General features: G+C 46.0%; 1 protein-coding gene across 1 annotated transcript in view; it reads right to left on the bottom strand.

The window, feature by feature from the left end:
- SFXN5 (sideroflexin 5) overlaps nt 1–24900 on the bottom strand; it is a 116380-nt gene that overhangs the window by 48552 nt on the left and 42928 nt on the right. Inside the window, 3 exon segments of the mRNA XM_060169120.1 lie at nt 5197–5262; nt 6621–6677; nt 7699–7752. Coding sequence (XP_060025103.1) covers nt 5197–5262; nt 6621–6677; nt 7699–7752 — 177 coding nt within the window.

Genomic DNA, 24900 nt, shown 5'->3' with positions numbered 1-24900 from the left:
GGTGGATAATGTAACTATGTGGTCAGGGATTTTTGTGGGCCCTGGTGGAGCAAGGGCTGGGGCAGGTCAAGGAATCTGTGAGGTACCAAAAATGCCCACCAGAGGGCGTGTGCTGTAGAATAAACTCTTGGTAACAACCAGTGGACCCTGACCCTCTATGGAGGTCAACCGTCCTGAAACCCCAACCAGACTCACTTGGCAACTGGTTCAAGAGCAAAGGGCCAAGGTAGCCAGGACAGAGTTATGCACAGGTTCACACACCACTCAGCTCCAGCTGCAGCTGTGTGGCTTCTCTGCTAGCAATAGTGACCAACACTGACCCCTGAACCATTCCCCATAGGAACCTGCTGGCTACCTGCTAGAAAGCCAATTACATCAGACCCCTTCCATCTAGGAAGGACAACAACTTGTCCTCCCCATTATAGATGTGAAGCCGATATTTGCATCAGACTTGCCACTGCCAGCATCACCATCTGCAGGCTTTTGGAACAGTTCAGATTCTGATACAGGGTCCATACCATGGGCCCTCCAACCTGGAAGCCCCACAGAGTGAAAGCAGTGAGACTACAGTCTGGTCTGGATTCTCAGGCTGTTGATCTCCTACCTCCATCAGGCTCAGAGAAGAATAGCTGGGCCTGAGCTACATCCTGGATCAGGGAGGACACCCTGAGCTACACCCTGGACCACGGAGGCACCATGAGCTACACCATGGACCACAGAAGACACCAGGTGAGGACACCAATGAGGACACTGAGGCACAGAGGTGAAGTGAGTGACAGAGCTGGCTTAATCAGACACTATTCTGCTGACAAAGGACACATTTTTCTTCCTGCTCCCCTGTGGCGTGAGAAGGTGGGAAAAGCCAAGCAGTGTTCTTGGCTTCCGGCTGGAGGAACTGTTACCATGCACTCTGGTAAACAAGTCCCTCCCAGGTACCCTGAGAACAGTGGGGACTGGGAGAACATTTTTGAGGGGCCCTTTAAGAGTAACGAGGGGTTGCACTTCCACCCACCTTCATACTTGGTTCCTGGGCTTTCTGCAAGACTGCACCTGGCTCACTCTGTGCTTGAGGGTGTAGCTCAGGGTGTGCCTTAGGAGATGGACATCTAAACGGTGCCTGGCACATTGTAGGCACTCCACAAGTGTTAGCCATTATGATTACTTGCCAGCCTGACTATCACAGGGACATGGAGCTCCAGTAGGCAATGGGAGCTGGGAGGGGGAGGGTTTCAGCCCAGGGATCCCCTGGGATACCTCCTTGTGCCCTGATGTCCAGGGTAACACACAGTCACTGCATCCTATACAGAAAGGACCCTCCAGGGTGCAAGCCCTTTAGGAATAGAGGTCAGCATTTCTCCAACAGGGCAAGTCTTCGGCCAGCGTGGACCTGGCTGAAGGTGAAGCGCCTGAGGAGGCGACTCTCATACTCTGGCTCCACCATCCAGCTCCTGACGGTTCATGTGGGACTTTAGCCCTGAGCCTTCCTCTCCAGCCCCAAGTCCACTCTCATCCAGGACCCCGTGTCCACAAGGGTGGTCCATCTGCTGGGCCAGCCACCCCCCCACGACTTTCCCCCCAGCCCTCTTTGCCTGTACCCCCTGCAACACCCCAGGGTCCCTGAGCCCAGGCAAGGGCTCCTGGATGACTCTCCTAACACCTGACAAGGCACCCGTGATGACTTATGACCAGCCCCCACTACCCCGCCCCCTCCCGATTCCGCATCACCCGGTCGCCATCACTCCTGGTGTGGCAGCCACACTCACTTTCTGACGGCTTCCGGAACCTGTCATGCTCTCCTTCTCCTGCGTGCCTCTTTGTGTGCTGTGCCCTCTTTCTGGAGCACCGGACCCTGCCTTCACTTCTCCCCAGTCTGTCCTCTAAGAGTCAGCCCTGTGTGAATTAGGGGGCGCTCCCCTGAGTCCCCCCTCACCCAAGTCACCGCATCAGAATTCTGGTGACACCACAGCGTTCCCTCAGCTTCCCCTCTCGGCATCTTGAAGGACACACCAGTCTGTGCGACCCCCCCCCCAGCACCTGCAAAGGGCCCGGCACAGTTGCACCCCTGAAGGGAGAGAATGGGTCTCCCTCTGGTAGTCAGGGCTCAGCGGGGTTGACCACAGAAGTGCTCAACACAAAAGCCCGAACTAAAGCACAGCAAGCGCTGACAGAACTTCCTTTGTTAAAAGACAGCAAACTGCTAGATTTCAAAAATAACTTAAGACGAAATTTCTTTTTTATTCCCGAGCAAGAAACCAGACATTGCCAGATCTATTTAGAGGGTTCACCAAAAGCCTGCTAACCCCCTGCCGGTGGTCCTGCCACCAGCATGAGACTGCACTTAGGGATGCACACTGGGGACCCCTGACTCTTGGGGCTGCTGCCCAAGGTCAGGGGCTCTTCTGAGAGGGGAAAGGGCTCTGCTGGGTCCGGAGAGGAGGCTGGACTCCCAGGGCCTGGCCTCTACTCCAGCGGGTCCTCAATCCCTGGGATCTGCCCTTGGCCTGTCAGCCCCCATCCATGCCACCTGCTTGTAGGGACTCATTTTAATTAATACCAGAACTGGGCCAACCACTGGGGCCGTGACACTTGTTTGCAGGTCATCTCCTCCTAACAGGCTCACCCTGGGGGGGGGATTTGTCACTAACTGAAGCAGAGATCAGTTAATGAGGCCGCAGGGCCTGGGCTTCCAGAGAACAAGGGAAAGGAAAATAAAATAAAGCCTCTTTCTTTGGAGGTTTTGTGATTTACACACACAAAAGAAAAGCAAGCAAGCTGCAAATTTTCCAAGTCAGAAACTCCACTCCATCTGCCGGAGTTAGACCCTTACTGTGCGCAGACGTCAGGCAGAGGGACGCAGCCCCTGGCGGATGGAGCACAGAGGGGCCTCCTGAGGCCAGCAATCGATCAGCAACCTAATTAACAAGTATTTATGGAGCAATGCTCCCCACCCTCCTCCGTGGGGGAGAAGACACCAGGCCTGTCCCTGGTTAACTTGAAATCCAGTAGAACAATGAGTGGACAGGACATGGGGCGTAACTGAGTGAGTGCATGAGAAGGACAGAAGCTTCTAAGACTTGGGGCTGGCATGGCTGGGGAAACACCTCCTGGAAGGGCTCCGCAGCTAGGTGGGGAAGGGGAAGGAGGGTGTCCCCAGCAAGGCACACCCTCTGGGAGCCATGACAGCCCAGCGTGAGTCCCCGTCCCTGCGGGTAAGACCGTGGCTCTGAGAGCCCTGGAGGGCCCCCAGCCCCCAGTAACTCTGCAGCTTGGGCATCAGAACCCCCAACCCACAATCTGGGCTGGTTCTGGCCTTATGAAGCAGTTGGGATGGAATGACTGAGGACCTCAAGGGTGGGACAGTGAGGACTGCGGAAGCAGAGAGCCCGGAGCCCTGGGAGGAAGCCGTGTCCCTGCAGCTCCAGGCCTGCAGGAGGAGGATGTCCCAGCAGGACAGTCATGCCCTCCACTCAAGCCCGTCCGAGCCAAGGCCGCTCGGGATTCTCCCCGTGGGCCTTCCCCCTCCCAGCTCCTCTACACGGTCCCTTAAATCTCAAAGAAGGAACATGGGATTTTCAAGCTGCTAAACTAGGCAAAGTGATGGGCTCCTCTTGCCATAAGGAGCAGGAAGGAGGCGACAGAGCCTTTCTCCTCTCTCACAAGAGCCCCTGACGCTGGCCAGCAACCCCCCAGAATCAGAGATCCCCAGTTTGTATGACCCTCAAATGAAGTCTCATGCTGGGTTGCAGGACCACCAGGGTGGGGTTAGCAGTCTCTTTTTTTTTTTTGCGGTACACGGGCCTCTCACTGTTGTGGCCTCTCCCGTTGCGGAGCACAGGCTCCGGACGCGCAGGCTCAGCGGCTATGGCTCACGGGCCCAGCCGCTCCGCAGCATGTGGGATCTTCCCGGACCGGGGCATGAACCCATGTCCCCTGCATCGGCAGGCGGACTCCCAACCACTGCGCCACCAGGGAAGCCCAGCAGTCTCTTGATGAACAATCTAAATAGACTTGGTAATTCTGACTTCATGCTTGGGGTAAGACATAAGGATTCAGGGAAGGAGAGTGATCTTGGGCATGAAGTGGGGACCCCCCCCCCACCTAACAGCTGTTTGGAGGTGAACCTGGTCCACATGGGAGCAGAGTAAACGAGGCCATCTCAGAACAGCCCCAAATCCCTGTCTTAGGAGAGCAGTGAAATAAATGATGGTACACAGTAGGTACAATGGGTTAGTACACAGGCGTGAACAACTACAACATTTATTTGATGACATGGGAAAGATGAGAAAGTGGGTTTTACAAAAAGACTATTAGATGTGAATTTTTTATTATATGTGAATGTTTTTTTAATTTGTATTTCCTAATTACTTTTCTTACCAATTACATGTATTTATCGTGTAATGAAGTTGTGAGGCGACTTTTGACCTCTGGAGTGGGCTATAGGAGACCACCCAGCCAGGATGGAGAGAGGACCAGATGGAGGTACAGGGTGGGATGAACATGCCAAGGTCTCGGGAGCTTGGGCTTCTCTTCTGGCTCTGGCCCAGGCCCCTTGCTGTGTCACCTGGGATACATCCTTACACCCTCACACAGTCAGTCTATAAACCTCCCCTACTTAGTAGCTGCTATATTCTCAAAACCCTGTGGGATTCAAAATGAGCCTACTGCCCCTGTCTTGAGGAATTCACAGGACTCCAGGAAGGCTTAGACCTGTGACCACATGACTGAGGCCACCAAGAGGGGACCCAGGGAACTCAGGCAAAGGGCAAAGGGGAGCTGACATTTGAGCCAACTTTGGGGATGGATCAAAAGACCCTCCACTCCTGCATCGGCTTCATGAAGACCAGCTCCTCTGAGGAGGGTGTCGGGTAAACACGGGCCCCTCTAGGGCAGACATCCTGCCCCCGGCTGGAGTGTGCAGCCCTTCGTGTGGCCCACAGGCACTGCCTCACCTCCCCGCCTGCTCTCCCAAACCTGGAGCACTGCCCTGTGCTCCCCCTCTATGAAAGCGTCACCAGGGTCTACTCTTCTCTGCCTAGGAAGACGGCCCTGATGGCCCCCACCCAGAAACCCTGTCTCCCATGCCCCTTGCCCAGCCCTGACCCTCAGATAAGGTCTGGCCTGGATGCTGGGTGGGGCAGTCACAGAGCAGCAAGATGGAGAGGACGCCCAGGGGGCGGGGAGTGTGGGGTTACTCACAGCGATGGAGACGGCACTGATGACAGCTCCCAGGTAGCCCTGGATGAACTTGGATGCAGGTGAAGGCTGGAAGACAGAGACAGAATTTCAGGTCCCCTGGGTGTCCCAAGCTCCCACCCTCCACCCTTGCAAATGGCCCCAACCGGCAAGAGGCAATCCTGCCCCCGAGCCTGGAGGGGCAGGCAAGGAGGAAGGCCTCTGGAAGCCAAAGGGATCCAGGCCTCCCTCAGCGCAGCTCCGCACATGGAAACACAGGGGAGCTATGTCTGGGGAGACGCCAAAGGGCCTTCTGCCCTGCTCTAGGAAGGCCCTTGGCAGACACTGCTGGCTGCGGGTAAAATATAGCAAGGGCCAAAGTGGGCCGTTTACGGCTGGGGCAAGCGGACCCAGTTTAGGAAGGCTAAATGTTGCAAGCGGGCTGTTGGGCACCCAGAGCATTTTCTCGGGGGACGTGGTAGTGTCAAGGTGGCCACAGCCTGGCTGGCCCTCACGGTCCTGGTCAGCCATGCAGGGCTTCCAGGCCAGTAGGAGACAGCTGCTAAATATTTCTACGGGAAAATGGATCCCAAGTTGCAACACAAAACATTAAGGAAAAGCTGAGGAACTACAACAGCAATTCTGGAGATATTTGGTTTAAGGTGAACGGGAGCCATCTAAGCAGAGATGTCTGTGTGCGAAGCATATGAGCAAGGCGTGGGTCGAAGGTTTAGATGGGAGGAGGGGGAAGGTCCTCAGAGTATCAGGCCCTGAAGTTCCTACCATCCAGGACAGCTCATAACTCCCCTATCACTCCCCACCAAAGTTATAAATGTCCAGACCCTCTCCTCCCCAAACTGACAGCCCCCCAAGGGGAACTAGATTCCTCTCCTCTGCTGCCTTTGGACGGAAATGTGGGAGAATGGACCAAGGGGAAAGGCAGCCTTGCCAGCGAGGCAGGCGCCCAGCCCCTTCCTAGACAAGAGAAGGGTGGCTGGACCTCCACTGTGAGCTCGTCCCAGGAGTGCAGGGGACTTTGGGGAGGACGTGCCAGTCCTCTCAGACCCCTCACCCTCAAGAGTAGCCCTTTAGCTTTGCAGCTGACAATGCTAGGGCACCGAGGCAGCTTCCAGGCAAGCCTGGAGAAGTTTAGAGGAAGGCAGTCCCCACGTGGCTGATGCTGTCCTGATCCAAGATCTGGGTATAAGCGCTGCCCAAGGGGAATTCTGAGGCCAGCGGAGCTCATCCCTTTGGCCGCGCGCGCCACACTCCCACGTTCTGGGCCTTCGTCACTTCACGTGAGCAGCCCCTCCCCAGCAGGGCCCCTCCTGAAGGCCTGGCGGTAAAACCGAGAGGAGAAGCCCTGATGGTGGCATGCCACACTGTAGGGAGGGAGAGGGTCACCCCAGCCTGAAGCCTGACACCAGGTGGTGGTCTGCGATGCTCACCTTCGTAGCGTTCCGGTTTGCATAGTTGACACAAGCATTGTGGCTCTGGTTCAGCCACTGAAAGGCAATGCGGGGAGAGGAGAAGTCAGGAAAGGTGTGGTCACCTCCCTGGAAGCAGGCCTGGACCTGGGAGGCCACACCCCTCCACAGAAAGACACGGGTGTCTAGTTCACGGTAGTTCCATCCATCCCCTGAGTTAGCATGAGCAACCATCCTGGTTCGCCAGGATGGCGCAGTTTTAGCACTGAAACGCCCCAGTCCTGGGAAACCCCTCAGTTCCTGGCAAACCAAGACACTGGTCCCACCCAGGCCAGTTATCCATCTCAGTCCAGAGATGGCCACCTCTCCCAAAATTCTGGTGTTCACTGCCCCAAATGGGCCCCACTGCCTTTGCCACATCACCCTTTTTATACTAATGACTGGACAGAAGGTGGACACTTAAGCCCCTGGAATGCCCGACAGCTCTGAGCCTCAGTGCCCTATACCACCCACAGAGCCCAGTGCCCTACACCACCTGCAGAGCCCAGACACAGACATTATTAGGAGCTTTTCTTTTTTCAGGAAGACTGACATTTTCTCCTGAAGACAGACAGGTTTTTCTTCCTGCCCCTCTCTCTCTACACAGATACATACTGAGCTTCTACTGTTTTCAGAGAGCCACGCCCCAGACTGTCTCCAAGGGCAGAGACCAGGGTCCGGGATGCTTTTTCACTACCCACCTCACTACCTTGGAGTTGGGGGTGGATTACCTTCCCCACAGATTTGGGGAAGGCTGATGTCAAAATGAGGCTGTAGGGCTCAAGGTCACTGGCCATGGGACAAGCATGCAGGTGAGGGCACCCGCCAGCCCTCATCACCTCTGTGCTGAAGTCAGAGCACCTATAATGGCCCAAGACTTGGGCTGCGGGCCCGAAGTCCTGGGGTTTCTCCCAGTGGCTTCTGGGTTAGGGAGGAGTAGGAAGTGGGGTGACTTTCCCTGAGGGGCCTGGATGGAGAGGAGACACTGGGACAGGGTGTTCCAACCAGCACTTGTTGGGTGCCCCCTTCAGGAGCCCTCTGCTTGCAGGGAAACTGTTACCTGCCAGAAGACAGTGGACGCCAATGTCTGATTGGGCAAGAGAAGACCAACCACCTATGAGAGAGAGAGAAAAGGCTGAAGAAGGCAAAAGAAACGCCCTATGCTTTTGCAAAGAAAAATGACACAGCCACGAACAAAAGTGAGCTAGATCTGTACAAACTGATGTGTATGATAGGTATATTCAAACTACTGCCCACAGTGAGATGATGTACGATGAAAAAACTTGGTTGCAGAATTATATGACAACATAATCCCAGTTTTATAAAGAAAAAAAAAAATCTCACCAGATATACCCACATACACAAATACACATACATATACATATCTCCAGGCATGAAAAAATCTGTAGCACAGCAGGTAGACGTCCCTGGAGGTCAGGTTACATGGTACTTTCTCAGATTCTTCTTGAATATTTCTGTGTTCTTTTTAACAGTGGACATGCATATTTTTGTAATTGGTGGGCAGGGGAACAATAAAAACAAACCAGCAAACAAAAGGAACACCTTTACTTCCACCCAGCTAACCTGGCTCCTTCACACCCTAGCCATCCAATAGGATTTTTTTTGGTGGGGGGGGGGGTTTGTGGGCCTCTCACTGTTGTGGCCTCTTCCGTTGCGGAGCACAGGCTCCGGATGCGCAGGCTCAGCGGCCATGGCTCACGGGCCCAGCCGCTCCACGGCACGTGGGATCCTCCCGGACCGGGGCACGAACCCATGTCCCCTGCATCGGTAGGCGGACTCTCAACCACTGCGCCACCAGGGAAGCCCTCCAATAGGATTTTTGTGAGGATTCAATAAGAATCATTTCAAAGGCCTTAAGTGCTTTACAAAGACAAGTAGGGAAATTTATATATTATCTCTGGGCCCCCATGAAGCAACACCTACACTATGTTTAAGCTATTGAACGAAACATAGATATCTAATAAGTATTTGTTGAATGTGCGAATGAATGAACAAATACACACATACGACCAAGTCTGGTTACATAAGTGTGGATCCATTAGTCCCAAAGCCCAAATATCACCTAAGACCTAGACTCAGTGACTTTGTTTTTTTTGGTTTAAGTCAAGATTAATTGCCTGATCTTGACACTGACCAAATCTTAGACTTCGGGGATCCATGTGTGTCTCTCAAATTTACCTTTTGAGTGCTTGTGTGCAAAATAACATCTACCAAGTACTGCTGTATATGGAAAAAACGTGCACAGCCATCCACATATTGACTTATTTATTATTCTTGTAGATAAAATGGCTCTTTGGCAAGAATTTCTGTAAGGAATGTGTAAACATTCAATTCTATGCAGTAAATCAAATTCTAGACATCCTTAGCAGCATTAGTAAATCATGTTTTAAACATTAAAATGTTTTAAAACAGCAAACACGCACACACAGTTATATTTATTGGCCCATATCAGTTTGAATAAAATTACATAATGTAAATTAATTCCATAGTCCAATGAAGAATTACCTTACGATATTTTTCTCCCCAAAATAAGATCCCAACTTGATTTTTCTTTGCAATGACAGCTTAGAATGCTGGAGTGAGAGTCAGGAGACCTTGGGTGTTAGCCTAGGCTCCATCCCTGTGTGATCTCCAGCAGAAGACATGCCCCTTTGGGGTTCTAGCTTTCTCCCCCATAGAGCGAACAGGTTGAACTTGGAGGTCCTGTCTCAGTTTAAATTCTATTCTCAGGTTCCAGGTAGTAGGTGTGAAGTCAATACAGATGGTCCCATTGTCTTTAAAGGGAATTTTCCCACCAGTCCTGCCAAGAAGTAACCCCAGGGCCTCATCCTAGCGCCCCAGTCAGGAGCCAGACCATAGAGAGGAAGCTGAGCCTAGAGAGGCCTAAAGCTGGGAACAGACAGCATGAGCCCGCGAGTGTGTGTGTGTGTGAATTTGTGTTTGTGCATTCGTATGCATGTGGATGTATGTATAAACATGTGCATGTCTGACTGCCTCACAAAGCCTGAGGATATAAAAGTTGTTTTCCACTGTTGGGAACTCAGCACATCATTCCCCCTAATCTCCCTGAACTGTGCATGGCTCACCAGGACCGTCATAAGATGTGGCCCACGGGACTCGTATTTACCCTTCAGCTGTTGTCCAGGACACTCACTGCTCATTACGTTGGACCCCATTATGAATCCACGTGGAGGAAATTTTTCTGATCTCAGGATCAGAAATTTATACTTCTGAACATCTGGTTTGCATCTGTCTTGCAAACACTGGGCATTCAACTGTGTCCCTCTTTGCACTGACTGTCAAGATGCCCAGGCCAGGTCACCTTACTTGTTTTTTCTTGTGGCATGCATTGTTTTTATGTGATATCAAGTTTTTTTCAGAACAAACCGTAGCCCTAAACTAAACCAAACTAATACCCAGGCTATGCAATACACACACACAGAAAGTGTAACCAGTGAGTTTTTCACCATGCTGGCCAACCTGACCAGCCTTCTGTCCCTAACTTCTGCCCAAACACGGGCCTGATGTCCATGCTGGGCACCTCTGACTCTGCATGCTTTCTTAAAGAGATGAATTGATTGACTGATTTTGCTAAGCTCTTCTCCTTATGTCATTTGCCATGATCCTTATTATAACTCCAGGGCTGATTCACTTTGTTATAAAGCAGAAACTAACACACCATTGTAAAGCAATTATACTCCAATAAAGATGTTAAAAAAAAAAAAAAGAAATGATAATGCCCTAAAAAAAATAAAAAATAACTCTGGAGCTCAGACAAAATAGATTACTTTCTATATTTTGCAAATGGGGCAACAGAGACTTAGAGAAATTCAGTGATCTGCCCAAGGCTTTAAAGCAAGCTAGAGAAAGAGTCAGGTCTCCTGATTCCTGGCTTGGGGGCCCCAACTCTCTGATTTTAGGGGCTCCTTTTCCAGATCACCCGCCTGAATACAAAAGAAGAGTCACATTCTATGCCCCTTTTCGAGCATCTTCTATGCACTGAGTCCCATACCGCTCCCAGTGGAGATTACCAGAAGAGAGGAATATATAGCACCTAACCACAATAAACACAAGGACCCAACAGGAAAATATATGAGAATGTCCTTTATAACTCCTGGGCATGAAAATAACAAGATGGTTCAAACAGGTATCTGGATGTGTGTCAAACTGATAAATTCTAACATCCAAGCAGGAGTTCAGGAAGGGAGAGGTCTGGCTATCTGCCAAAGGGGGTGACAGGATGGAGCTGAGGCGTGCATGTGTGTGTTCATGCGAGTAGGAACAGCTGAGAGGCTGGCTTCATTGAAGGAGGATGTTCAGGAAATCAGCAGACGGGAGTCCGGGGAGGGTGAGGTGAGAAGGCAGCGGACCACCATGCCACATTGGCCAAACGGGGTCCCAGGGAGCCATCTGAGGCTGAGGCAAGAGGAACAGGGATCCTGCCTTCCAGGTCCTACAGTCAGGCTGGTGGGGCCACGAGCGCGCAGGTGCCAGCCCCATTCCCTATTAGGCAACACGCAGCACCATCTGCACAATCCCAGGAGCAAGAGCAGATATTTTATAATTTCCTTTTTTCTTTTTAAGTCTAAATTAAAAATAAATGTTCCTTCAGTTCTCAGATGTATATCTCTGGTGCAACCTGCCCACATTCCCTCATGCTGCCCTTTCCAGAACATGGCAGGGGAAAGGAGGAAAGAGATGAATAGAGAGAGGGAGCCAGTCCGCCGGCTTCAATGCCAGTGGATTGCACCTCTTCCAAGGAGACACTTCAGGCGTGGCCGCGTGGCGGGTGGAGAGAGCCCAGAAAGCGGCTGGGACCAGGGAACGTAGAAGGAGAGCCAACAGCCAGAATTCCCAGCCCAGCCTGCACCCTATCTTGCTGCAGGACCTCGGCCAAATCGCACATCCTATCTTTGCTCCCATTTATAGTTCATAACACGACTGGGGTCCCCTCCACAGCTCCCACCCCGGGCAGCTGTCCTCTCCGCACATCTGTCTGCCTTTGATTCCCCTTCCCCTTGGGTGGCCGGCCATGGGCCCTGATGATCAACGCTCAGGCTCTGGTGGTGGGAGGAGCTGGACTCAAATCCTGGTTCTAGTATTTACCGGCTGTGTGACCACACACAAGTTACTTGAGTTCTTTGTGCCTCTGTTTCTTCATCTGTTAAATGGGGACAATCCTGGTACCTCTCTGGATGATCAAGAGAGGAAGTGAGGCGTGGAAAGAATTTGGCACAGTGTCTGGCACGCAGCACGTGCTCACTAGGTGTTAAATGTTAGTATCGTCCCTTTCCTTCTACCTCATTCTTTTCTAGCCTTTGCTGGTCTCTCATTTCTCTGAACTCCACAGTCTACATTCACAATTGAGCATCATTTAGCCCCAATCTTGTCTTTGAACACAAGGCTTATCCCATAAAGGATAGTAAGTTCCTGATGGTAGAATTAGGGCTTTTCTCTCTGATGTCCCCCAAAGCACTCAGCACAAAGCTGGGCCCACACCACATGCTGGAAGAACATTGCTAATTCATCATTAAGAACATTAATTCATTCTCGGCTAGGGAAAAGATCCATGATGGATTGTGACAATGACCACCATCACCCATCTCTTCCTTAGTCCTTTTGTTAAAGTCTGATTGCATGAGGCTATTGGCCTTTGGAGAGGGGGGCAGATTGAGTTTTGGTCCCAATTCTTCACTCCTCCCTGCATCCACATCTATGCCAGGGGAGGAATTTGTTTCCATGCTCTTGGTGTTGCTTGGCCATATAACTTGCTTTGGCCAATGGCATGTGGGAGGAAGTGGCAGTGTGCCAGTTCTAAGAGCAGGCCTCAGAGGCCTCATATGTTTCTGCTGGCCCTCTGTGCTCCTAACATTGCCAAGAGGAGACATGCCCTGACTAGCGCCCTAATCTGAGGATAAGATGTGAGGAGCAGAGTCCAGCCTGGGTGAGCTGACTCCCAGTTGACCCCAGACCTGCAGTGAGAAGCAAAACTGCCTCGGTCAAGCCCAGTCTAGATCAGCCAAACCCTGGGTAATTGCAGATCCCCAAGAATGAACGCTTATGGCTGCCACTGAAATTTTGTGGATGTTTGTTACACAGCACTATAGTAGCAAGAGGTGATTGATACAGGGATTACTACATATGAAGAGTGAATATGCTATCCTCCCTGAGAAACATTCTTTACCATTACTAATGCACCTTGAATTATATCTTCCCTAGTGATACGGGTTCCTGAGCAGCCTAGCTTATCTACCCACTCCACCTGGTGACCATTGGCCCACCTCTGCGGCCCCCCCGGCTAGTCCAGGAAGAAGGGAAGTTTGTGTTTGAGCCTCGTCTCAGGACAGAATCAAGAATGGGGCCAATTGCACCCATACGGCAACTGGCTCACGAGAAAAATCACATCTTCACTTCAGGCCTCCGCAGTCAGAGTGTTCTAACCTCTGCAGAGAGATGAGGTCTCAGCGTGAGAGAGAGGCACCACCAAATATCTCAATCTGCTTGGCCAGAAGTGGGACACAAACAGTTGAAGACAAGGACAAGGAAGCAAGGCCGCTGGTCACAATTCTGTGCACTGTGATATTGGGACTCAGAACTGAGCAACCCCCTACCCCATAAGAAAGTGACTTAAGCGATAAGGAAAAGAAAATTTTTTTTTTTTTTTTTTTTTTTTTTTTTTTTGCGGTACGCGGGCCTCTCACTGCCGCGGCCTCTCCCGTTGCGGAGCACAGGCTCCGGACGTGCAGGCTCAGCGGCCATGGCTCACGGGCCCAGCCGCTCCGCGGCATGTGGGATCCTCCCGGACCGGGGCACGAACCCGTGTCCCCTGCATCGGCAGGCGGACTCGCAACCACCGCGCCACCAGGGAAGCCCAAGAAAACTTTTTAAAAGTATTTAAAAAAATCCAGAGGGGAAACAGGGTGTGTGCCAAAACAACTGGGTGGTGAAACTTAAGTCAGGGGAAGACCACAGGGCACAGAATCGCCTTGCTTGGCAAGATAACGGCAGAAATAACTGGTCCTCCCATCCTCCACCCCATCTCCATTTGGCTAATCCCTCCTCATCCTCCAGGTTTCAGCTTAGTTGTCACTTCCTCCAGGAAGCCTTCCCTGGCCCTCAACATGATGTTAGATTATATGCTCTCTCAGCACCCTGCCTGCCTTCTTTGCAGTATTCATCTCAGTAGTAAATATCTGTTTAAATTCTATCTTCCTTGAGAGCTTCCAGAAGCTTCAGAGGGGTGAGACCATATGACATTCACTTCTCAAATACCTGGGAGTCCTCGCTGGCAAAGCAACAGTCCTTTGGCATCATACCCTTTTCCTCCACACTGACTCACTCAATTCTAAACGTTCCTCTTACTTTTCAAAAGACCTTCTGTGGGCCCCAGTACTCAACAATTTGCCTGTTTTTTCCTTCTACTTTGTCTCCACCTTCTGATTTATACAGCTAATGATCTGAAAAGTAACACTTCGGTGCGTTAGGGGTGCTGCTATTTAAAGGATCCCAACCAGTTAAAGAAAATATCTTTTGTCAAATGAATGTTTGTCCCTGACTGGTCAATTCCAGCTTAATGAGCAACAACTCTTGGATGGTATAAACTAAGCCAAAATGACTGGTATCCAAGTCTGGGACGAGGAGGGTTGGAAGGTGTCAGAAAGGCTGGGACTCAGCCAAACCCTCACATAAGCGAACCCTCCATGGTCCACCCTTCCTCCCCGCAGAGATGACTTGCTTACACCAGCACTTTTGGAGAAATGGGGTTTCTAAGTCCACACAGTCATCTGCAGTGTTAAAATGAGAGGGTTCCGAGTAGAGTCCAAGCTCCAAACGTCCCAAGACAGAAATCTGGTTTGGACATAACCCAAGGCCTCTGGACTCACTGACAGGATGCTCCTGGTCTGCCCTCCTCAGTCTCCCAGCTGGATAGCAGGGTTCTGGCCTTAAGTTCTGAGACTTCCAGAATGACAGGGGGAGGGGAGAGGAGGACAGCAGCGTCAGGGAGCTCAGGGCTGAGAGGGGAGGCACGATGTCACCTGGGAGAACCTCAGGCCCACAAGAGAAACCCAGCTCCCTGCCCTGAGACATTATGGGAGCCAAGGGTAAAGGCTGGCAGCTGGGGAAATGCAGAGAGGACGGGATGGGGGCCGGGACCCTGGCCCTGCTTCTCCCCAGCCACACATGCCCGGAAAGGACAGGGCTGCACACCTCTCAGTGGAAACATGGGAATTGAGATGCCAATTATAAGAAGTGACCACGGTTGGTGGGGTTCTTCTGGGAAGGTACCTGAAAAGGGGGAGCCATGAACTGCACCAGCCTTGGGAACAGCCTGGGTGGTGCACTGGCTTAGCCGCCATGCTTATGTATAAATTGGGATCTCTTTGCCACACATCAAAGGGGGAAAAGTTTCCATCTTCAAATGTTAAGCTTAAAATAAGACACTACATGGGCGCCAGTAGATCTGTGAAATCTGCTGACTAAACTGGCACCAGCTTCTGGGAAAAAACCAGCTCGCTTCTCCTGAGCTCTGGGAGTGAGCAGGGTAGGGGCGGGGTTACTCTCAGGCAAGGCGACAACAGCGTGGGGGTTCAAGTCAGGGATGCTCACCTGGGCAGGAGGCAGTTTAGATGTTGCCTCCAGAAGCATCTTAGTCGAGGCACCTGCCAGCCTTGCTCACTCCTTCCCTTTATCACTCAGGGACCCAGTTCTAGCACATTCGCTGGCACCCCATTTCTATTTTGGTAAGCACTTTAGTGGTTTCTGCATGTGTATATTTCTTACCCATTCTATCACGGCAGGGGCTTCCCTAAGGCATGGACTGGAACCTTCGCTCGCCTTCAGACCAGGCGTTTGCTGAGATGTTCAGTGCTACCAGGTGACAGCAGGGCCCTAGGGGAGCTGATGTGGCTGGTGGGAGCCAGGCCTCGGGTGGAAGTGCCGGGACAGCCACAGTGCTCCCTCCTTACTGGGTGAGGCAGTAGCCCCGGGAGGGAGTGGAACCAACGAGTCCTCACATTGCTTATCCACGTCAAAGTGCCTGGATGGAAGGCTACAGGTTCTCCACGACCAGTGGCCCCTCTTGGGACCTGGCCTCTGGCCCAGCTGTTCCGAATCCCGGAAAACAACCAATCGGGGCTAGGCAGTGAGGCCAGGTAAGCCTGTCATTTTGGCTCCGGCTGCCACTGAGGCCATCCCAGGTGATGCTACCCCTTTGCCTCGGTCAAGTGTTCATACAGGATCTCAGATTCCAGGGATTCCTATTCTCACAACCCACACATTTATCCACAGAGGGATGTTTGCTCCAGGCTGGCAGAGGACTGGTCCTGATAGGACATTCACAGCGTCTACTTCAGCAGTAAAGCCCTGAATGACATGGGAGTGGATCAGCACCCAAGTTCCCATGATGCCTAGAAGGCCATAGTGACCCTGAAGTGATTGATTGGTCTTACGAAGAGGAGAGAGTGGAAAAATATGGGGTGTCCTCAATAACACCTGTGAACTAGACACAGTGCTGGCATCCCTTGGGTTAGCTAGTTTATCACAGTTGATGGCAGCCATTAATTTTGAAAGGGTCCAGTTGGCCTCTTATGAGGAATAAGCCCCAAACTCAACTTCTCTGGCTTGGGAGAGATGATACTGCCGAAAGATATATCTTTTTATTTTTAAGCATTGATGGAATTTTTATTAAAATTACTATGGCAGATTCTTGTTTGCCTACCTATAGCTATTATTCACTTCTTTCTCACTAACAGAATCCCTATAATTAGGGATTGACTATATATCCAGCTAAGTTCTACATGGAATATAAACAGAACTGTTCTGTGACACTTTGAAGAAGACTACTTGAAGGGAAATGACTCAGCTAGGAGGTACATCTTTTTACTTCTCCCTTCTTTCTCCTCCCTGGGATGTGGCTGTGATGACTGGAACTTCAGCAGCCATTCTGGGCTATGAGGTGACTGACACTAGAAGGCAGCACTGAGAATGGTGTAGAAAAATGGAAGCCTGGATTCCTGATGACTGTGGGGATCTGCCTACCTCCAAAATTCTTTGGTATGAGAGAGAAATAAATTATTTTCTTTAAGTTACTGTTATTTCGAACTTTTTGTTATATACAAGTGGTCCTACTCCTAACTGATATAATCATATACTATGCTACAAAGAAAACCATAATAAATCTCAAATGGCAAAATTGTAGTGGTCACTCTCTCTGAAAATGAGATAAACTAGAAAATAATAACAAAAGAATATATCCTTTTAAAACCCAGTCATTTGGAATTTAAAATGCATTCTTCTGACTATCTAACAGACTAAAGAGGATTCAAAGCTATAATTTCAAACTTATTTAGAAAATAAAAACATAGATCACTATATATGAAAACCAAGTATTCGATATACTCAGAAGCAAATTCAGAGCCCTAAACAGCTTCATTAGAAGGAAAGAATGAGAATAGATAAGAATAAATTCAAGGCAAAAGATTAAAAAACCAGTCACAAACAAATCAAAGAGGAAAAGTGGATATTATAAAACAAGAGCAAAAATGAATAAATTAGAAAATGAAAACAGAAGAATTGATAGATACATCTAAGAGCTGACTCCCAGACACAACTCTCACAAATCTCGTTATTTTAATAAAGGAGATGGAGGTGAGAAGTGGGGACAAGACTCAAAACTCAGTCCAAGGAAAGATCATTATATTTTAAAAATCAATATTTAAAACTTTTCTACAACAAAGACACCAGAGAGTAAAGGAAGAACAGCTGGGAGAGAGATTTGTAATATATATAATTCAAAGGATTAATATCCAAAATATATAAAGAATGCTTACAAATCAATTAGGAAAATACAGCAAATGGAAGAATGGACAAAGGATGTTAACAGCTAATTCACGGAAGAGGAAATGTAAATAGTCAATAAATATATGAAAAGAAGTGAGATCTTTTTGGTGTTCAGGGAAATGTGCGTTGCCTTTTACACAGCAAACTCAGTTTCCAGAATGGGCCCTCAAGAAATCATCATACTTGTGCAAAAAGAACTTTATAAGGATTTTTCACAGCACTGTTATTTCTAATAGCAAATAATCAGAAACAATCTAAATCCATCACTATGGGAGAGAATGCTACTCAGCAGGAAAAACGAAGAAAGGAGGGGAGGAAGGAAGGGAGGGAGGGGAGGAGGGAGGGAGGGAGGGAGGAAGGGAGGGAGGAAGGAAGGGAGGAAGGAAGGGAGGGAGGGAGGGAGGGAGGGAGGGAGGGGATCCTTATGTATGCAAACTGCTAAGTGTAATTAAGCTATTTGTAGATAAATAAGTGTATTTTTACTTATAAAACATATCTATCTAAAAACAAATTTTTAGTGATGATTCATATCTTTGCAAATGCCTAGAAAAAAGCCTGAAAGTTCACACCAGACTTCTCACAGAGGTTACTTCTGGGAATAGATTTGGAGTTGAGGGTCGTCAGAGGAACTTTACTTTTTTTTTTTTGCATTGTTTGAATTCTGAGCTGAGAGAACATATTCATGTATTACTTGTATAACTTTAAAAATATTCTTCGTGATATTTTTGAATTCCAAAGAACATATTCATGTATTACTTGTATAATTTTATAAAATACATGGAGAAGGTTTTTTTTAATCCTAAGGATATTTCTGCACTCCAAAGATAAAGAGAAAAAATACCAAAAGCTCCCAAAGGGAGTGGGGGAGGTTTACCAATAAAGAAAATGAGAATCAGGCCAACTATTGTTCATGTATAAGAGGGAAAAAACGTCATTTCAGATATGGAAGGACTCAGAAAGTATTGCCCACACACTCAACATTACTCAAAGAAGTACTCTAGCAAAACATAGAGAACACACACACACACACACACACACACACACACACACACACACACACGAAAAGCCTAAAAAATTGTGAAGTTTAATATAGGTGTTAAGCAAGGATTCAAAAAACTGGTGAGATTCCAGATTATTTCCAAAATCTTGACAGGTGTGTACGGGTGAAATGGTAGAGTAGAGAGTAGGGTAAAACGGTATGCTAAAAGTCTCTTCCTTTATGGGTAGGGTTGGGGAGGTCCTATTTACTATTCAATTATTGATATTAATAAGGTAGATACAGCTAAATCTCTCCATAAAATATTATAGGAGGGGCTTCCCTGGTGGCGCAGTGGTTGAGAGTCCGCCTGCCGATGCAGGGGACACGGGGTTCATGCCCCGGTCCAGGAAGCTCCCACATGCCGCGGAGCGGCTAGGCCCGTGAGCCATGGCCGCTGAGCCTGCGCGTCCGGAGCCTGTGCTCCACAACGGGAGAGGCCACAACGGTGAGAGGCCCGCGTACCGCAAAAAAAAAAAAAAAAAAAAAAAAAAAAAAAAATAGTATAGGAGAATGGTAATTAGAGAGGATTAGGATGCTCCCCTTCCAAACCACTTAAGAAATCAAAAGGACCGATGAAAATTACCACTCTAGTACAAATCAGGAAAATAAATGGAAACAATAACAAACTTGATAAGCAAACCAACAAACAAGCTACTTGATGGCTGGGATAAGTGCTCACAATAACCAGTAGCAGAATAAATATGAATGGGTTCCATTAATTATTAAAGACAGAGTTTCTCAAACTGGGTAAAAAAAAGTAGAATGCAGCTCAATTTTGTCTACGAGTGACATATACACAGAAATTAAATATCACTCTGATATAAATGTGTAGGCAATAATTTACAAGGCAAATAAAATGGGAATAGAAATATTAATATGAGATGAAGTAGAGTTCAAGACAACAATATTCAATGAAACAGGGATATTTCGTGTGTGTGTGTGTGTGCGTGTGTGTGAAAGAAAGTGAGAGAGGTGGGAAGGTGGAGATTATAACATCAAGAAGATAAAAATGTCATGAACACACCAAACCCCACTGCACTGAAATATATACAGCCAAAACTATAAGAAATGCAAGGAAATTAACTGCACACAATTACAGTGGGGAAAACATAATACTTTCTCAGAATATGTCAGAACAATGTAGAAGTTTCAGGGAAACTACAAAAGGATAGTGATGAGAATGATATTCCCTATACATGTTGATATATATTTAAAATATATGTATAAAATGAAATATTGCAAGCATACAGAGAAGTCTAGAGGATACTACAATGAATATCCACATACTGCCAAATCTTATCATTTTGTCAAATTTTTGTGAAAATTTTATCTTTTTAAAAGATGAAACATAACAGATACAAATGAAGCACCTCCTGCTCTGCTAGATTCCATTGCCTTCTCTCTCTCTCCAGAGGTAAGTAGTATCATGAATCTGTTGCTAACTGTTCCCATGAATGTTTTATGGATCCTTGAAAAATACACCCATAAATATATATATATATATAATATTGCTTTGCATATTAAAACATTATATAAATGATATCAGACAGTATTATTACTCTGCTACTGTTTTTTCATTCATCATTGTTTTTGAGATTTATCAATATTGATAAATGTAGCCCTGCCCATTATTTTCTTTCCTGTGTTAAGTATTCCATTGCATGACTAAATCATGAATATTTATCCATTCTCTTGATGGACATTTCAGTGGTTTCCTTTCTTTTTGCTATTATAAACAGTGCTGCAAATATTTTCTTTTCATATTTAATGTGTTTTGTGTATGAGGTGAAATCTAATTTTACTTCTTTTTCACATAGGTAGCACCATTTGTTAGATGGTCCATCCTTCTTCTCCACTGATTTGTCAAATATCAAGTTTCCATATGGGTATGGGCATGTTTCCAGACTTTCTATTCTGTTGCAATGATCTATTTGCTTATCTCCAAACCAAAACCAAACTGTCTTATGCTACTTAGTAGGGTGACTCTCCTCTTACCACCTCATTCTTTTTTTTTTTTTGGTTGCGTTGGGTTTCCGTTGCAGTGCACGGGCTTCTCATTGTGGTGGCTTCTCTTGTTGCGGAGCACAGGCTGGAGGCACGCGGGCTTCAGTAGCGGTGGGGCGTGGGCTCAGTAGTTGTGGCACGTGGGCTTAGTTGCTCCGTGGCATGTGGGATCTTCCCGGAGCAGGGATCGAACCCACTTCTCCTGCATTGGCAGGCAGATTCTTAATCACTGTGCCACCAGGGAAGTCCCACCACCTCATTCTTGAAAATTGTCTTGGCTGTTCTTGGCCCTTAGCTTGTTCATATAATTTTTAGTATCAACTTGTCAAGTTCCATGAAAAATCCTGCTGAGATTTTGATTGGAATTTTTTTGAATATAATTAAATATAATTTGAAGAAAATGGGTATCTTCATGATAATGAATATTCCCACCCAAGGTGATATATTTCTCCATTTATTTAGATCTCCAATGTCCTTTAATAAAGTTTTATAAGTTTTTCCATAAAGATCTTGCACATCCTTTCTTTAATTTATTTTTGGTAACTTATCATACTAAGTGCTATTATAAATGCTTTCTTTTTAAAAAAAATCATGTTCTAGATGTTTGTTATAGGTTTATAGGCATACAGCAATTATTTTGTATACTTGTCTTACATCCAGAAATCTTATAAAATAGTAATTCCAATAGTTTGCCTATTCTCATGAAAAATTTTGTTTCTTCCTTTCCAATCCTAATACTGGTCATTTATTTTTTCATGTCTTATTGTACTTGTTAGTCTCCTAGGAAAATGCTGGACAGAAGCATTACTATCAGGCATTCTTACCCTGTCCCAGACATTAAGATTTTACCTTTATCTGATTCATCTTTAAGAATGGTTCTTGCTATGGGGTTGGTTTGTTTTGTTTTGTTTTTTCTGACAGATACTGTATTAAGTTAATGAAGCTCCCTTTTAGACCTAACTAACCTTCTCTTTTAAAAAAGATTATAAATGGAGTTATGTTTTATCAAATGATTTTTCTGTATCTACTGAGATCATCATGTTTCTCCTTCAATTTGTTAATGTGATGAACTATATTAATACATCTCTATTACCATTCTTGGTAAATCTTTTTTTTTTTTTTTTTTTTTTGCGGTACGCAGGCCTCTCACTGTTGTGGCCTCTCCCGTTGCGGAGCACAGGCTCCGGACATGCAGGCTCAGCGGCCATGGCTCACGGGCCCAGCCGCTCCGTGGCATGTGGATCTTCCCAGACCAGGGCATGAACCCACGTCCCCTGCATTGGCAGGTGGACTCTCAACAACTGCACCACCAGGGAAGCCCCTTGGTAAATCTTTTTTGATATATTTTAATACAGTGCTGGATTCAACTTGCTATTATTTCATTTAGACTATGTGTAATTTTGTAAGTGATATTGGCCTATAATTTTTCTTTCTCATACTAACTTCTTTGGTATTGGTCTCAAAGTGCCTCATAAATGAATTGGGGAATATTTCCTTTCTTTTATTCTCTTTAAAGAGTTTTGTAAAGATTGAGTTTGGCTATTCCTTTGAGTGTAGTCACCTGAAAGATCATGGGAGCCTAGTGGTAATTTTTGATTTGTTTGTTACTTCTTTGGTGCATATATTTTAAGCAACTGATCTAATTTCTTTCTATTTACAGGTCTTTTCAAATTCTATATTTCCTCTTGCTAGGCAGTTTTTGGTAACCTGTACTTTCTCAGAAATGTATCCATATTTTCCTAAGTCTTCAAATTTCCTGCCCCAGATTGTTCAGTGCATTTTGATCCTTTAAACTTCTATTATATCTGTAATTATTATACTTTTTAGTCCTAGTATTTTTTATTTGTATCTTTTCTCTTTTTTCTTGCCCAGTATTGCCAGAAATGTCTATTTAATTAGTCCTTCCATAGAAGCTAGGAAGTTACCCTCAAGATATATCTCCAACAATATCAAAACACATGCACAAGACTATCTATTCTTGTATTATTCATATTGGCAAAATAATGGAAATAGTCTAAATGTCCATATGTAGGAAAATAGTTGAATAAATTATGGTACTTCCATGTAGTATACTACTATGCAGCTATTTAAAAAAAAAAAACAATAAGGAAGATCGCTATAAACTGATACACTGTGATTTCCAGGATATGTCATTAAGCAAAAAAAAACATTGCGCAAAAGGGTTATATAATATGGTGCCTTTTATAGAAAAAAGAAAGGGAAATGTATTTGTATTTGCTTATTTTTACAAAAAGAAATAGGAAGGATAAAATTATTTACTTAGAGAGGTTGGGTGGGAAGGAGGTAGAAGGGATAGAGAGGGAAATGGGGCTTTTATTATGCCTTTTTTACATAGCTTTTGACTTTTGAACTATGTTGACATTTTATATAGTTCCCAAAATAAATCAATAAGAATGGGGAAACATCTGAAATTCAGTGGCAACAGAAATGAATAAACCTAACTGTATATCATATAAATAACATATACACACAGAAGAAAATAACTAATTCAAATAACTTTTTTTTTAATTCAAATAACTTTTGAACACAATTCTCTGACTATATACTCTCAGTAGGATCTATTCAACAGACAAAAAGAACTTCAAAGAAATCTCAAGCTTTACTTAATACATTTGGGGGGGATTAATACATGTTTGAGTGGCATTAATGTAGCAATTCTGAAATTCTTTTATTTGTATATATAAGATTTAGTAACTGAATAAATACATTGTTGTTGTAGTCTCATTCAGGGAGAAGGAAGATGTAGATATGGACTGGAAGGAGGGGAAGAACTCTGAGATGTTGGATTGGAATTAGAGGTATTAGTATATAGTCATGATTTTTAAAAAGTTGTATGTCCTAGCTCTGTCTGCTAAGAGGGCCTAGAAACAATGACACACCAGTAATAATGAGCACACCTAACTATCCAGATTTTGGTTCCTAAATACCATTCCCCTCTGAAAGGAACCAGGGCTCTTTGGAGAAATGGGGTAGAGAAACTACAAGATGAGTTTGGAATATCCATACATTGTGCCAGAAAGTATTGACGTACATACTCATAGCATAAAAAAGACATGTCAAATGGACACTGAAATTGCTTTAAAGGGTTTCTATTGGTCAAATTTGGCACAATTTGTATATAAAAATGAATAATGAAAAAAGTAAATTACTATCCACTGAATACAAAAAATATACAAGACCATACTGATAGTTTTAAAAAAACAAGAAAATGGGAGGCAGAAGGGAAGACCCTTATTTACAGGAGGCTGCCAATTAATAAACATAGAATGAATGATATTTATGAAATATATAGGAAACTTTCAGACTAGGTAAATATCCTGTTCCCAATCAGTTTTTCACTTAGTGGTTTTAACATCTGTTGGTCATTCTTGTCTGTTTCCTGCTTTCGGCTAAGATGAAAAAAAGTTACTATAAACATTTATATATAGATCTTTGTGTGGACATATGTATTCACTTCTCTTGAAGTAAATACCTAAATGTAGGATTGCTGGCTCACATTGTAGTGTATGTTTATAAGAAACTGCAATATCATTTTCCACATACACCTGCCCTGATCCCAATCCCAATTCTAGGATCACATCCCACATTTAGTTGTTATCTCTTTAGCTTCCTCGGTAAAATGCAAGAGAAATGAGGATGTGTGTAGGGGTGTGTGTGTGTGTGTGTGTGTGTGTGTGTGTGTGTGTGTGTGCATGTGTGTGTGTATCTCTATATATATCCTCTAAAAGACTTGTACAATCATGTTCAAAGCATGTTGTTGTAAACTCCAAACTGGCAACAACCCAAATGTCTACAAACAGTAGGATGAATAAAGAAATTTCTATATAGTTATAGCAGTGGAATATTATACAGCCATGAAAAAGAACAAGCAAATACTACATTTAACAGTAAGTCTCATAAACAATTGGGTGAAAGAAACCAAGTCCCCAAAAAGTACATTTATATAAGTGATTCCATTTATATAAAGTTCAATAACAGGCAAAATGAGAATATAATGAAGGAAGGAGTCAGAAAAGTGGTTCCCTGTGAGGTTAGTGACTCAGAGGGGTACATAAGAGGTATCTGAGACACTGGTAATGCACTATATCTTTATCTAAGTGATATTTACTTAGATGAGCTCACTTTGTGAAAACGTATCAAGCTTTACATTTATGACAAATGCACCCTTTCTGTACATTTGTTTTACTCCAATATAAAAAGATTAACAGTAAGCTTAATCCTGATTTCAAAACAGAACAAAAATAAGGCTGAATTTTCCAGTTTTCAGAAGGCACCCTTACTTTCCGACTTCCCAAGCTTTCTGGGAAAACTTCCCTGTAATCAAACCAGCATATGTCC

Source organism: Lagenorhynchus albirostris, chromosome 13 (assembly GCF_949774975.1).
Source record: "Lagenorhynchus albirostris chromosome 13, mLagAlb1.1, whole genome shotgun sequence".
Classification (NCBI taxonomy): Eukaryota; Metazoa; Chordata; class Mammalia; order Artiodactyla; family Delphinidae; genus Lagenorhynchus; species Lagenorhynchus albirostris.
This window is presented reverse-complemented; position numbering and strand designations above follow the sequence as displayed.